The 17,075-nt window shown below is 37.3% G+C and overlaps 1 protein-coding gene across 1 annotated transcript in view; it reads right to left on the bottom strand.

Annotated features, from left to right (window-relative positions):
* Positions 1–17,075, bottom strand: part of LOC117219946 (metabotropic glycine receptor) — a 297,453-nt gene that overhangs the window by 123,944 nt on the left and 156,434 nt on the right. Inside the window, exons 3-5 of the mRNA XM_033469527.2 lie at positions 16,773–16,896; positions 15,988–16,131; positions 1,713–1,913 (exon numbers count right to left, since the gene is read on the bottom strand). Of these exons, the coding sequence (XP_033325418.2) occupies positions 1,713–1,913; positions 15,988–16,131; positions 16,773–16,896 (469 nt within the window). The remainder of the gene's footprint in view (positions 1–1,712; positions 1,914–15,987; positions 16,132–16,772; positions 16,897–17,075) is intronic.

Genomic DNA, 17,075 nt, shown 5'->3' with positions numbered 1-17,075 from the left:
GACATTCGAGCAATTTCCCGCTGTAGAACGCGCGCGTCGCATTAAATGCTTGTCGAGACGTTGAGTAGAAAATTTACGATTGGATTGAAGAGCGCGAGACGCTTCTCAAACAAGGGATTCGTCATTGTACACGATATTAAATTCAATTTTAATAACTTCGTTCGCCTCGACCACCGGGAAATTCTAATATAAATTCTTATTAACGAGAGCGAGCCAGTGCTTCATGATATCGCAGCAGCGGTGGGCGTCAGGATGATGAAAAGTGGCCAACCAGGATTATCGACTAATGACTCCTCCCCGGCTGATATAAACGAGCCGAAGCTCGCGCGGCCGAGAGAGGATCTGTTCTTGGGACGCATAGATCAACGGGCTGGACATGAATAATATCGCTTGGAACTCTTGAAGAAGCTTTAATTAGGACGACGCCACGTCGTCTTCGTAATAAAGCGTGTTTTAAACAATCGGAACTTTTTAATCGCCGTCCTCGCGAACTACCTAGCAAACTCTAATCAATTCCATGGCTCGTTTAAAAATTCTTTATCGAACCTGCAGTTTGACGAGGAGTCCCTAACCGATCCTTGAGAGGTCGTGGACGTCATATCATGAAATTGTTTAAATTGAAGGAATGGTTCGAAATTGTTGTACAAATTTCTGTGCACTCTTCAAAGTTAACTCGATCGACGAAAAAAGTTCTCACATGATTGTTCATTGTGTTGATGAGAAAAAAATTGTTCAAACATCGCTTGACATTCATAACGCTTTTCAGCAGACTCAACTTCGTCGCCACATTTAAAATCGGAAGAGTCTTCCAAAAATGTTCAAAAAATTATCGTGCTCTCTTCGAAGACAGCCCAATCAATTAAAAAAGTCCTGATACGGGTGTTCATTGTATACATCAAAACAAAAAAATATTTCAGTTAGAGCTAGAGTTTTTTAAATGACGCAACTTCGCCGCCAAATTTAAAATCGGAGAAACGTTCCAAAAATGTTTAAAAACTTATCGTGCTCTCTTCGAAGATTGCCGAATCAATTAAAAAAATTCTGATACAATTGTTCATTGTATACATTAAGATAACAAATATTTCAGTAGAGCTGAATTTTCGTGACGTTTCTTTAGCAATGTAATTTCACCGCCATATTTGAAATCGAAGGAGTCTTCAAAAATATTTAAAAAATTATCGTGCACTCTTCGAAGATAGTCTAATCAATCAAAAAAGTCCTGACATGATTGTTCATTGTAAACACCAAAATAATAAATATCTTCAGTAGAACTGAATTTTCGTGACGTTTCTTTAGCAAGGCAACTTCGCCGCCATATTTGAAATCGAAGGAGTCTTCAAAAATATTTAAAAAATTATCGTGCACTCTTCGAAGATAGTCTAATCAATCAAAAAAGTCCTGACATGATTGTTCATTGTATACACCAAAATAATAAATATTTTCAGTAGAGCTAAATATTTGTGACGCTTTTTAAACGACGCATCGAAATCGAAAGAGCGTTCCAAAAATATTAAAAAAATTATCGTGCTCTCTTCCAAGATAGCCTAATCAATCAAAAAAATGCTGACATGATTGCTCATTGTGTTCATTAAAGGAAAAGTACTTAAACACCATTCGATGTTCGCAATCGAAGGACGGGGAACTACAGTGCTTGATCCACCGGAAGTAGAACCGCAAATAACCGTCGTATCGACCAACAATGGTTCACCTACCTTGACGTTCCCGTACTTCCAGGTAAACAGTACGACAGCCGGCAAACAGGCGATAACGCAGCATTCCAGGATCAAGATTGCCGTCCTCATCAACCAATTCAAGGATACCACACACGGTGACTCGTCCTCGCAGGACTCGCAGCCCTCCGCGCATGGAAGACACTCAAAAACATTCTCCTGATCGTACTGGCTCTCCTCGCCCTGCATCATACAAGAAACCGAACACTGCATCCACTAACCACATCCAAAAATTGTAAATTTTACAACTATAATCACGATTATAAATTCAATTACAATTATAATTACAATTACAGTTACAATTATGATTACGATTATAATTACGATTATAATTACGATTATAATTACAATTATAATTACGATTTAATACTTTAGAATTGATACACTACTTGTCATTTATTGGGAGAAGAAATACATTTATTGTAACCAAGGTAACCCACTTAACCGATCATTAAAAATATTTGATTGGTCGTTTTACGTGAACGACAAAACTGAATTTATTCCCGCTATTTTTTTGTTGCGGTATGTATTTATATATAAGTATTTTCTGCGGAAATGTCTTCGTAATTCCAACAATTTTAAAAGGAAAAAGGAAAATCGGTCATTTTGACCGGTATGGTTGATTTAATGTTGCTAAAATAGTAGAGAAATCAAAAGACTTTAAAAATGTCATTATGCTATTTTCAATCTAATAAAATAATTAAAAAGCGAATGAACTTTTTATATAATTTTCATTTCATGCAGACAATCTTTATTTCACCTAAAAATCCGCGAGATTTTTAATCGATAACTGGACAAAATAAAAGAATAAGAAAAGTCTTCGTATCTCTTCTGAAATATTTTTATAAGCTTTGCAGAAAATTTCGCGAACTCGGTATCAACAAATTGTAACAATTTTTGTAGCATTTTAAGAACTTCTGGCTGTGTTACATATTTCATTTCAACAAATAATTAAGCAATTGAATCGAAATAGGAAAATTGAAAATATGTCTTATTCGATAAATCTAATTATAGCCAAAAGCAAACAATTGGCACAGTCTACACTCCGTTACCCTGTATACTTCCCATTTCATGTAAACCATAGAAAAGAAATTCAGAGAGCCGAGATGGTAAACCACTGGCCACCAATCAAACCTAAATGGAATCTATCAGAAGCGTTTATTACACCTACCGCGCGCAGTTCTAGGATCTGCAAGAGACACCGTCTCAGATACCCGTGGTTTTGAAGGGCTGATCCTAAGCTCCTTACTTTTCATTGTTCGGGAACCGGGGCCCGGCATAATCGCGTAAGCTCGTACCAGTTTATCAGGTTTCGACGTTGTTAATCCCGTTCGGCGGTCGTAATTTAAGCTGTCCGACGGTCGGTTCATTAACGTCCACCTCTGAAGCACCATTAAAAGGAATATTGGCGCGGAAACAAATTCCCTTCCCACGGTGTTCTTGTCCGGCCATAACGGACTAACGATGCAGGACAACTTATCCCGGCGACGGGTATTATAGTTCTCCGGGGAAATCCCGGCGACTACAAATCACGGCGTCGTAAATCGTATTCACGATCGGACTTAAGTTCCAGCGGATTTATCGTCCGCACAAATCACGGTCGCGGGCGTTATGGTTTAGGATATTGGAGGCGATGAACCACGCCCACCTCGTCGGCACGATCGTCAGCTATTCGGACGCGTCGCCCTTTTCATGGGGAACGAACATTTCCCGTGGGAAAACGAAAGTCGCTGTCCGGCCGATCGGGATCGCGGAATCTCGCCGAGTGGGGATTGGTCCCCTGTGCGGGCTATTTGTCGCTTTGGGTCGATCGCAGGTGCCGTAAATCGACCGATTTCTTGGATCATTGTACCGTCCCCGATGTCCGAGCGGTTCCACGTCACGTATCAAGGGGCGACAGAGAATACGCACGGCACGATCGCCCGAATTCTAATCAGAAAGCAATCAGCGTGAACCGTTTCGCTGCCGCCGAGTGTCTACCCCCCAATCAGAAATGACATGCTGTCCTGCCGAAGACGCGGCTACATCGAAATAGCAATCTCGATGACGCTCTGTTGCATTTACATTGCCGATCCACTGCCGATGGAAATTGCATGCTCGACGGTGATGCGTTCGCCGGATTGCTTGGCCGACAGGAGTAACAGCGTCCCGATGCTTTCCTATCGATCACTGTTCTTTCGAATTATCGGCACCCTGGGCTTTCGTAGACGCGACGTGAAACGGGATTGCGCGGTTTCGAAGACGATAGTTCTGTTTGAGGGATCGGTTCAGTCGCGACGGGATGTTCCCCGCTTTGTTTTGGCTCGGAGCCAATCGATTTTTACCAGGGTGGCTGTTAAATTGCTTCGTTTGATTAGTTTGATTAGTGGCCGAGATGCGCTGCTTCTGTTTGAGCAGCCAGTGACCTGTATTACTTCTGGTCGACCAAGCGTTGCTGTATATTACTTGCGTTTGACCAAGCATTGATCAATGTCACTTCCGTCTGACCAAATATTTATTTTTACTACCAATGTCCGACTCGACATTGTCCAGTTCTACTTTCACCTGGCTTGACTACTACTTATATCTGACGAAACATTGGTCTCTACTACTCGTGCCCGACCAAACATTGCTCTATACTGCTTGAGATAAAGTCACCTGTTTGGTCAGATGAAAGTAGTAGAGATCAATGTTGTCTGATATCTATGTAGACATTGCTCCATACCACTTTTGTTTGACTAGAGATATTGGCCTGCTCTGCGTCTGCTTAGATTGCCATTGACCCATACTACATATGTTCTATCAAGCATTGATTTCTACTACTTGTATCTGACTGATCACTGATTTATACTACCTCTGTCCGATCAAACATTTATTCATACACTGATCTCTGGCCAAATTGTACTAGGCCTTGGCACTTATTGGCATTCTTATAGAACTATATATTGATCTATACTACTTGTGCCTGATAATGCAATGCCCTATACTATTTTTGACTAATAATAATAACTATGCAAACTAATAATAATAACTAATAATAATATTTTTGACTAATAATAATAACTATACTTGTGACTGATAAGACCCTGATCTCCACTACTTATGACTGATGAAATTCTGATCTCCACTGCTTGTACCTGATCAGACATTGATCTGTACCACTTGTACCTCATATATCAATCTACACTGCTTATTTGGTATGGCAATAGATTATTTGTCTAATAAAAGTTTTGACATGTAATTCAGATTATTGTCTCTGCTCAGGACTATGAAGTTCTCCGTAATAAATTATATCTTGTTAACGCATCCGCCAGACAATAATATCTAAAATGTACATTTCAATATAAATGATTTACCTAATGCAAACAACCTGTCTCGTTCGGACGCATCAGAATACTGAAATTAATAATCATGAATTATGTTTTGTTAATTTCAATTAAAATATTCTCTTTCACGAACAAATATTTGTTTAGTAAGCAGATAGTCTCTTCGAGGGAGTTTTTGCATTAAAATCAGCGTCGACTAACTCGTAAATATTAATATTGTCCTGTGCCCGATCATGGCAGACAGTTTTCACTTCATCCATTATTTATAACCGATAACTCCAGTTTATATCAATTCAACACAAATTATTCAGAAAAATGCATCCATAATAAAATGTACGACAAGTGGGAACGTCCATAACTGGTCGGAAAATTGCCTGAAGCAGCCAAAAAAGTTCCATCGAGAAATGTAAATTTCAACAGGAATTTTGCATTGGAATGTTTGCAGACGCTTCAAAAACGCATTTTTCATACTAATTGCAACAGCCCTCGGTGCGTGTGCGGTGCACGGAGAGAGAAAAAGACAAGTAGAGGGTGTTGATGGAAAAACTTCGAAATGAATTCTCTCGAACAGATACAATTTTCTGGGCTCCGGATCGGTTAAAGGTGAGACAAAATAGCGACGGGCGAATGAAAAATCGCTGGCGATCTAACGGGTTCCGGAGTCGCTATGCTCGACCTTCGAGCTTCCGGTGCACGGCGCCAACTGTATCCAGAAAGACAGAACATTTGTTGCTCTGGCGTCTCGCCAGGAAACCGGGTTGTTCGGTCGAGGAGAAAAATTTGTTGTTATATGCTGCAAACTTTTCCACGGCTCGCGTTAATGGTCGTTTAATTAAAACCCTCGTGTGTCATTGCGATTCTATCTCCGACTCGTATTCGCAAAACCTTCGCGATTCTATCGTCCAAATAGCTTCGTCCTGTGCTGCTATTTTTTGGAACGGACAAATTGAAAAGTTTATTTGGCGCCAGTTATCAACGAGCATTCATTTTCCTTGTACAGAGTCCCAAATTTTGCACTGAATTTAAAGAAAAGTGATTTTTTTCCGTGGCTGGCCATAGGAGGCTCTTTCTACTGTCCAAATCGTTTGCAATTTTTAAGAGATATATTTCAGGTAAACTCAGGACTAATTTATATCTGGAAATATTTCTGGTACATTTTGGATTGATTATAATGAAAGATGATTTATTTTTCACCAGTTACACTCGGACATTAACTTCTCCAAGATTGTTGTACAAAGACACAGATTTTACACTAGGATGTATAATTGGGAACGTTAGATTATTTATAATTGTCGCCAGTTACGCTTTATGTTTTCTTATCTAAGCATGTGTCATCAATATTTAATTTAATCGAACTGGTAGTAAATGTCAATCCGTTTGAGAAACAAGTAATATTTGTAGAACATTATTCGAACTAGCAGCACGTGTCAACGATTTTGTCAGACAAGTAGTGCTCGTAAAGGGGTGGTTTGAACGGGTAGTAAATTTCAATGCGTTTATCAGAAAAGCAGTTTGAATCGTTGTTTTATCAAGCAAGTAATCTAGATCAATGTTTGGTCAAACAAGCAGAATAGTGAATGTTTGGTAAAATAGGTAGTATAGTAAATGCTAAGTCAGGCAAGCAGTTGACATCTAAACAAACAAGTAGTGCAGCTCAATGTCTAAAGATTGACGGGTAGTATAGGTCAGAGTCTAGACTGACAAGTAGTATAGGTCAATGTTTAGATTAGTAAGTGGTATAATTCAGTGTTTGGATTAGTATCATAGTATTCGTGTTTCGTTTATTTTGTAGTATTAGTATGGACTAACAAGTAGTTTCGGCCAGTGTTTGGATGAAAAAGTAGCATAGATAAGTATTCAAACGAGTAATTAGTACAAGTCTCGACTAACAAGTAGTATTAGTCTTGCCCAGCAAGTAGTAGTATCGGTATAAGTTGTATAAACTATTACCGAAGTAGACATCAGCTGTATCGACCAACGTGCTTAGGCAAGTATATTACTTATATTACACTATATTAGCTATACTTGCTATATTAGCGCAGTATCTAGTCAGGCACAAGTTGAATAAGAGTGTCTGGTCAGACACAAGTAGTATAAGAGTGTATTTAGTCAGACACAGGTAATATAAAAAATTGTCTAGTTAAACACAAGAGTATAAGAGAGTAGTAGATCTGTTTCTAATCAGAAACAAGTAGTATTGATCAGTTTGTTGTCAGACATAAGTGATATCGACCAGCGCCTAGACAACGCCAGTAGTACATGGCCATCATAAGTCAGACAGAGATAGACTGGATCAATATTTCACTTAGAAAATAAATTACCTTAACGCTACCCACAAATTTCGTCCACGAAGGTCCCTTTGGAACTTCCTTAGCCTCGCACTAAACTTCACAAAAGCTTGCATTAGCCCGTTCTGCATTCTGTTCCATTTTCAAAAGACCCCCCGACTATAAAGCCAGTTAGTCACAAAAAACAATGACTCGTGCAGAACGCCGGAGGCACCGACCAGGAACAACGTCTATGAAACAGGTGATAAGAACATATTACCCGGTCTACGCGAGACTGCGCATTTCGTTACGGATTCGAGTCACAGTCCTGCAAGATGCCCCAGCAAAGGGTCTCGCAAGTGCACGTAAGCGAGCATAGTTCGCCGACGCTCGCTATTGTTCGTGTCGGATGCAGGGTTACTCTGACGCCCGGGGAACTTAAGGCGCGATCGTGATCTCCATATTCCCCAGGTTCTTGGTGTAATTTTCGCTCGGCGCACCTGCGGATCGTGTCCAAACACGGGGCTGTTATGCACCGTACATCCTCGGGCCAAGTGTTCCCGTGTAGGCCGCGTTTAATTATCACGACCATACGCGGCCGGTGCTTGAACAAGCAATCCTTCGTTGATTGCAATCATTCCTCGAATATCCACGAAAAAAATAAAACGGTTGCCCGAACATTACGGTCGCGGAACGGTGGACAAAAGAGGGGGGGAATGTTTCATTTATTTACCAATCACCCCCTCCAGACATTCTATTCGATTGGAAAGTGCCCTGGCCAGGTCGGAATTCTCATTTGCAGATCACACGACCCTCCGATACCCCCGGCTTTCCTCCCTCTTTCTCTCTCTCTCTCTTCCTCCCCCATTTTTTTGCGCGAACAGAGACCTCGTTGGCCCGGCGCGGCGGTAGAAATTTCCATTACTTCTCCATCGAACCGGCAGTGTTTTCGAGTCCGCTGCGTGAACGTGCATGTAACGCCGGCCGAACGGTAAATGTGGACATCCCCGTGCGCCCCTCCGCCCTCCGTTGTAAAAGGCTGCGGGAAATAGCGGGCTCGGTAGGGGGAATCGAATGCCATGAATAGGTGAAACGGAAACGAATACCGCACCGCGCCACCTGATGGGAAGTGCTCTGTGACGCGATTGGAAACACAGGCCTGGCCTGGTGTCCGACAGAATCGATCGGAACTGTTCGTCATCGAACGGCAACGAAGGGAAAAATTCGTCCGGTCATTATTCCGGAAGCAGCGCGTTCGTACTTACGAAACGGGAACGCTTTACTTTAAGAGTCGGCCGGGACAACAGGTAGTTCGCGTGGAGCGAGGGGAACTCGGGAGGGTGCTGGTTGGCTCGGTGGTACGTGAGCGTATGCTGAGGAATGTGGTGTGGCAATGATTTAGGCTAGATAGATGATGCAGTCGAACGTGTGATCAGGCAAGCAGTATTGACAGATTTTTGGTGGACAAGTAGTGCAGACAGATCTTTAGTCAGAAGAGTAGTACGAGATCGTACTTAATCAGAGAAGTTTCATACTTGATCAGACAAGTAGTACGAGTTCGTAATTAATCAGATAAGTAGTACGAGTTCGTAATTAATCAGATAAGTAGTACGAGTTCGTAATTAATCAGATAAGTAGTACGAGTTCGTACTTAATCCAATAAGTAGTACGAGTTCGTACTTAATCAGAAAAGTATTACAGGTTCATACTTGATCCGACAAGTAGCACAGGCTCGTATTTAATCAGACAAGTGCTACAAGTTCATATTTAATCAGAAAAGTGATGCAATTTTGTACTTAATCAGACAAGTGGTACACGTTCGTACTTAATAAGACAAGTGATACAGGTTCATATTTAATGAGACAAGTTTCTACTTGATCGGAAAAGTAGTACAAGTTCGTATTTAATTAGACAAGTAGTATGAGCTCGTACTTAATCAGTCAAGTTCGTACATAGTCAGAGAAGTAGTGCGTGACAACGTTTGATCAGACAGTACGTATCAGTATACTAAACAGAATACATTCATCATAAAATTAACAACCGAAAATTGCATGCAACCTAATAATTATATAAAGTCCGAAGTGAAAGAAACCAATGTAATAATTAATAAATAATCAAATAAATAATATAAATAATATAAATAAATAATAAATTGAGGTATATATATATACCTCAATTTTTGTAGAACATGTTTTAGTTTAATTTTTAGGTATTTATTTATTAATTATTACATATTGGTATTATATATATTATTTATTATATTTATATTATATTTATATTATTTATTATATATATATAAGTATATTTATATATTATAAGTATATATATAAGTATATTATTATACTTATTAAATATACTTATATATATAAGTATATTTATGTATTTCAAGAATATATTATATATTTATAGTAAAAATTCTGAGAGGTTGAAAAATTATTATACAGAATTGTAATTTATAAAATAAACAAACAATAAGCATAGAATGTAACGTGGTTCAATTTAATAAGCATAACTCGCTATAAATCTCGAACGGAACTATAAATTTTGAAAGGGAAGCCGTACCGAAAAATAGAATTCCCGTAGTTTATATATAACTCGGTTTTTTCCCCGGTAGCAGTTACACAGTACGGCGAGTTCCCCGGGCTGTCAATTCGTTCGTCAATGGGAAAGTGGATATCGACAGCATTGCAACCCTGTCGTCCATATTGTCATCGGGAGTTAGGCATCCGCCAGGGGCGAATTGACGTGGCGCGCACCTGCGACGGACAGCAAAACGATTTTCCATTGGCGGTTAAGCGGAACGTTGTTAATTTGACGATACGCCATCGACATTTTGAGCGGATCTCTTTTGTCGACGGCCCGCTACGTCGTGTTTCGCGCGGATCTGTCGCCGCACCGATTGAAAACCAACGGGAGTACTATACAGCTAATCTACTAGTGAGACGCTGCAGAGAAAAAACGAAAATATATTAAACCACTGAATATTCAAAAGATATCGCTCGCAACCATGCGTTGTCACTCTCCGTCTAAAATGTCAAAACGATAGAATCTCGACTCTTCAATAAATTCACAAAAATTTCCATACGGCAGCTTTTGCTTCGGAGGTCGACGAAAATTGACGAAATTGTGCAAACCAGGACTTTCCAACGTCGTCTTCTCGAAAATCTATCGTAAATGTAAAACATGAACGCTATTAAAATTTGTTTTCTCGACAAATTGCCGTCGACGAAAATACATAGGAATTTTAAAAACAGAACTTTTCAAATTTGTTTTCTCGAAAAAAGCATGAAAACAGCCGTAATTAACTGTGTTTTTTTTCGAAATTGATAAAAATGTGAAAGAAAAAACTTTTTAATTTTGACCATAAAATTGACATTAATGTGAAAAAATATGAAAAGATACAATATTGTATTCTCGACAGTTTGATAAAAGTATGAATACAGTACTTTCTAACTTTATATTCTTAGAAATCGATGAAATGAAAATAACCGAACTTTTCAGCTTCGTCTTCCTAAAAATTAACATAAATACAAAGAACACTTTCCAACATTGTTTTGCCGAAAAATTGACAAAAATATGGAAACAGCACTGTCTAACGTTGTCTTCATGAAAATCGACAAAAAAATGTAAACCCTTTTTCAATTAACAGATATCAAAGATAGAAACTTTTTAAATTTCTATTTCTCGATTAATTGCGATATCGTCACCAAAAAACATTGTTACAGTTCTCAAAACTTCTTGCACCTTTTTATCCCATAAATTGTAATCGTTACTTGAAGCAACAGTTTTATTGAATACTTTATCAACGACATCAAACAAACAAATTATTCTACCTTATTTTTCAAAAATCAAGCTAAATCTAAACAATAAATTGTGCAGTTCAAAAAATCGACAGACACTGGAACAACAAATTAATCGGTTTCAAAAATCGAGAGAAATCCAGGCAATAAATTCGCCAGCTCGAATAATCGAAAAAATGCAAGCAATAAATCGACCACTGTCAGAGATCACCGAAATTCATTAAACACCAAAAATCTGATATTAGAAAAAACCTTAAATAATTTATAAATAAAACCTCTAAATAAATGCAAAAAGAACTTCGCAACACACGTATATTCGAAAAACGAGATTAAAGATTTGTTTCGAGTCCGCTGAAAGAGATTATTCTTTGTAAATCCCAGTTCTAGAATTTCCGTTTGCTCACAAAGGTTCTGCTATTTCCCGGATCGTTTTTCACAGCATTTCACGGAACTATGGATATACCGAAAAATGATATTTCCATAGAGAGAGAGTGGGAGGAATTTCGCGAATCAGTCCGTGACGCAGGATTATTTTCTGTACCTTTCACGTGATGGCGATCCGAGGAGGAAAAAAAAGAGGTTCGGTGCACGGAGGTGCGGGTACGTGAGATTAATTTTACGCCACCTACGTGGCTCCGCAAGCAAACGCGCTCAAAGATCAAATTGAATTCGGCTAGGGTGCCGCGATAGCGTGATACCCTGTCACCGGCTAAATTAAAACCACCTTGTTTCTTTTACGCTGCCGTCACCCGCCCCCTTGTCAAGGCTTATCGTGTTATCATCGACTGAAACGCGAGAAGGCGACATCGATTTCCTGCGACCACCGCGCGCTGCAACGAAACGCCTATTTTCTTGGACATGATTGGCCGAAATTTATTACCGAAATTTCGCCCTTACAGCTTCGTTAAATCTTTAACGAGTGATTATATACAGTTAAGTACGTACATTTAACTGTGTACATTCAATTGTCAACATTCAATTATTTACATTTAAGTAGATAACGTTAGGTGTATATAATTAAGTATGCACAGTTAAGTATTTAAACTTAAATATGTACGTTTAACCAGGTACAGTTGAGTATGTACATTTATTTATATACAGTTAAGTATGTACATTTAACTATATGTACATTCACCGGTTTACATTTAATTAATTTATATTTAATTATATACATTTAAGTATGTACAGTTGCGTGTAAGCATTTAAGTATGTACAGTTAAATACTGAAACTTAAGTGTGTACATTTAATTATGCGCAGTTAAGTATGTGGATTTGAGTACGTACATTCAAGTGTCTACATTTATGTATTTCCATTTTGAAATTACGTACGTTTAAGTATATTCAATTATGTACATTTAAGTATCTACAACGAGTATGTACATTTAAATGTGTACAGTTAATTATGTAAGTCCATGTATGTACATTTAAGTACGTAATCCTCCATAGTTTAGTATATACATTAAGTAAGTAAGTTATATTTTATATATATACGTACATTTAAGTATGTACATTTAATTGTGTACATTGAATTATGTATATTCAACTACGTACATGTAAATATGAACATTTAATTACGCACAATTGATTACGTATATTCAACTATATACATGTAAGTATGAACATTCAAGTTTTTACATTAGACTATGTACATTAAGGACACCCGATAGATCGATTAGTTACTTGTTCACAGCACCGCATATTTCATTGGAAATTAATTGTGCGGGTCTTATGCCTTAATTAATTATCATCCAGGTTAACTAGCTCCAATGGAATTATGGAGGAGGATTCAACGGAATTATTCGCGTTCTACAAATTCGTTGTAAATTGAAAGTAATCTACCCCGATGACCTAAATCTTCCGCTGATGCGAGGCTTCAGCTGCGAATGACGCAAGCATTATCTCCGACTCGATCAAAAAGTCACCACAGAAATTAGGTCACTTTTGGGAATTTATCATCGCAAAATTAAAAGGCTTAGAGAGAGAGAGAGAGAGAGAGAGAGAGAGAGAGAAAGAGAGCGTGAGAGAGGGGGGGAGTGATAACTTCACGTATTGTATTAGGCTATGATGGAACATTGTTAACGCACTTTTGCTGGATGCTGTATTCAATAGCGTTTATTATAGTTGGCGATATATTTCTCCCAGGAATGTTCTGAGGTCGCAATTGAAACCGGCAGATCTGAGAATAGAGTAATTCTTCTCTAATTCGCGTTCAGATTGCGCACAAAAATGGACAATTTGGGAAGAGAAGATGCGATTATTCGAGCCTTGCAGCTCGCTTTTATAGTTACCAATAGTTACCTATAATTACTATAGTTACTATAAAATAATTATTACAGTTACTGTAAAATAGTTACTATAGTGACTACAGTTATTATAAAAACGAGCCACAAGCTTCGAATAATCGTATCTCCTCCTCCCAAATTGTCCATTTTTATGCGCAATCTGAGTGCTAATTAGGGAGAAATTCGCTCGACACGATTCGTCGAGCCTTGTGGCTCGTTTTCATAGGTACCGATTGTCAACAACTATAAAAACAAGTTTCCAAGCTGAGAGACAATGTGAGAGAAATTACTGTAAAATGGAGGCAGCTTATTTTGTTGGGTGCTATACTCGCGACGGTGTTTATTATAGGCGGGGTTGCACCTTATCGTACATTTTCTCACGAAATTGCACAAAAATAGGTCACTATAGGAAGCTGCTACAATGCAGAGATAAAAGATTTTATACGGACTATTACGGCATGATGAAACATTGTAGATGATGGTTATCGAATCGTTCAGCAAAGTCGCACAGAAACAGATCGTTTTTATCAACCGATTATCGGAAATCTGGTCAAAGTGGAGATATAACATTTCTATACGGTGTGTTCAAAGATCTTCTAATAACGTCGACAAATTGTGTTCCGTCATCTCAATAATCTAATATTGAACGATTAATTAAAATAATTTAAGTAGAAAATAAATAAATCGTTTCAATGTATCATAATCAATTTATTATTAATATCAGTCCACAGTCTCAATCATCAATTCGTCATTACAATAAATCACTGTACTTAATGTAGTATCGATTATAATTTATTGCAACGTTGATTATTATTCGATGCAATAATAAATTCATATCATTCGGTGAAATGCGAAACAGTTCTTCAACTGATTCTAATTTATTGTAATAAATCGAAGGATGTATTATTTCATTCAATTGAATTATGTATAACCGATACGAAATATACAGGGTATCCCAAAATTATGTTAACACCCGGAAATGGGTGATTGCTGAGATCATTTGAAGTAACTTTTTCCTTAGCGAAAATGCAATACGCGGCTTCGTTTACGAGTTATTAACGAAAAACATTGACCAATCAGAGGCGAGCCAATGAGCGCAACTGGGCTTCGTCCGCTCTTTGGCTCGGCCGCCTCGCGCCAGTTGGATCTCGCCTCTCATTGGTCACTGTTTTTCGTTAATAACTCGTGAAAAAAGCCGCGGATCGCATTTTCGCTAAGGAAAAAGTTACTTGAAATGATCTCAGGAATCCCTCGTTTCCCGAAGGTACCATAATTTTCGGACACCATGTATTTCTGTGTTCTTGTAAATTATAACAATTCTTCTCTAATCACAGAAGAATCTGCTGACTAGAGACATAAAGAGCAGAACAACAGATTTTAATTATTAGAGAGGTACAGGACAATTATCATAGTTTATAGAAACATAGAATTCTATATATGTATTGTATAATTCTGTTATAGAATTCTATAATAACTGACTTTAACTTTTCTGTAGTTTTGTAAACTATAATAATTGTCCTATAGCTCTCCAATAATTAAGAACTGTTGTTCCGCCCTTTATGTCTCTGACCCGGAATTACACGATTGTTTGATACGTTATTTAATTAGAGATGTACGTAAGAACGCAAATCGAATCTGCCTTATTACGAATCGTTTGCATGTTCCAACAAGTGCTTGAAAACACGATAGAAGAAATTATTAATATTTTCAATGAGTCCGATAAGCAGATTGCTTCGAAGGTATTATGTGCACCGATGCATGATGCAGTTCGTTTCACACGAATGTATATTTGTTCTCAATTAGACACCGGATTTAATGGTACGAGATATTATCTTGCGACGCGCTTACCATCCACCATGTTTGCGGAAGATAATGGAGTCATAATGCGTTTCATTTCGAAGCATGCTAATGGTTTACGAAGGAAAATTCAAGTGCATTCTTCCGTAATATTATTCAGACGCGCATGAAATTCATAAATTATTGTTCATAATTTATTGTACATTGCATACTGATTCAATTTTATACAATTTGGTTTCGAAATTGTTGCAAAACAGATATCGCAATTTTCTAATTTATACAATAGAAAATTAATTGAATATTATTTGAACGTTATGCATATCACTTACAAATATTCTGTTTAATTCTAAACTGAATAATTGCTTTTTTAGCGATAGATGGATAACATTAAAAATTATTCAGTCGGTCTCTGTTGATATGAATTCAAAATGGATGCAATTATTATCCTGACTAAAATATTCGATTGTAAACATTGTTTAATTTAGTTGTACAAGGATTATAGGCTGATCGTGTGACGTGATTAACGTGGAAATTAATGGAAAACAGAATAGCATCGTTGACATAAGACTTGCATGTAATCCAAAACTCGGTTCGAATATTTATACAGAAATCGTATCTCAATGAAATGATTACTAACTATTACAGATTAAAAATATATCAAAACTAGCGTGTAAAATTTAACTAAAATACTTCTCGAGAATTTCAATATTAATAAAATCATGGAAAATGTTTACAGAATGGAGTATATTATAATAAATAAATATCAATGGAAAAATTATATTATTTCAAATGGTGAAGCTGCTTACCATCATCAATTTTTCGAACTCTTCCTCGATAACAGTGCCATTGTAGTATCGGATCAGTGACTTTGTATCCGGATAATAAAATCCACGTTTGCAGATGCATCTGTAACTACCACGACGGAATCCGAGCCCAGGAATAGCGATACACTGCAACAGCAATCGTCCAATAATACTTGAAACAATCATGGACCACAAAATAATACTACAAAATCATACCAACTACTGAATTCATTTTTCTAATGGAATTTACTTTGACAAAATTGTTTCTTATTTTCCTAAGACAATTTGATTATTTATTTTAACCATTTTATTAACCATTTTTTATTTATTATTCAGGAAATAATTTCTTATTCATTTTGGGGAAGAATAATTTGTTATTTATTTTTAGAAAATGATTGATTGCTCATTAATTTTTAAAGGACAATTTGCTATTTATTTTTGGAAAACAACTTTTTATTTATTTTCAAACAGCAGTTTGTTACTTAGCTTTAAACAACAACTGTTTATTTATTTATAGAAAAAATCTTATATGGTTTTAGAAAACAATTTATTATTCATTGCTAGGAAACAATCTGTCATTTGTTTTTACAAAAACCGTTCAGGTTTTCTCGAACTAATTCTTGAATGGTAAAAAATAACGAAACATTTATTTACAATTAAGAGAGTTATATTTAACAATAACAATTTCTGAAATATTCTACAGACCGATTCAGAGATATTGACAAATGATGAAAAATTTCTCAAAAATAGAACGTAAGGTGGAACATTTTTGAAAAAATATCGCTCACCTCGGTGGTTCGCTTTTTGCACTTGTCGCTGGCTGCGAAAATGTTCAGTTGGGTGGATCCTGGCGGCAGAGGACACTGATCTATGTCCAGTCTGCGTAGATCTATGTCAATACCACTTGTGCCCCTGTAACCAGGAATAAAAAAAACGTTTCAAAATAATCTGACACTCGAACAAAAATCTCGAATGCACTACCGAATACAGAACCGAATTTTCCAAAAAGAATTTTTCGGAACGGATACCGACGTAGAACGGGTTTTAAAATGCTTTGAACGTTATTTACATAGATTAGGTTCAAATTTCAT

Source organism: Megalopta genalis, chromosome 5 (genome assembly GCF_051020955.1).
Source record: "Megalopta genalis isolate 19385.01 chromosome 5, iyMegGena1_principal, whole genome shotgun sequence".
Lineage (NCBI taxonomy): Eukaryota > Metazoa > Arthropoda > Insecta > Hymenoptera > Halictidae > Megalopta > Megalopta genalis.
The sequence above is the reverse complement of the archived record's forward strand: the minus strand, read 5'-3'. Positions and strand labels throughout refer to the sequence as shown.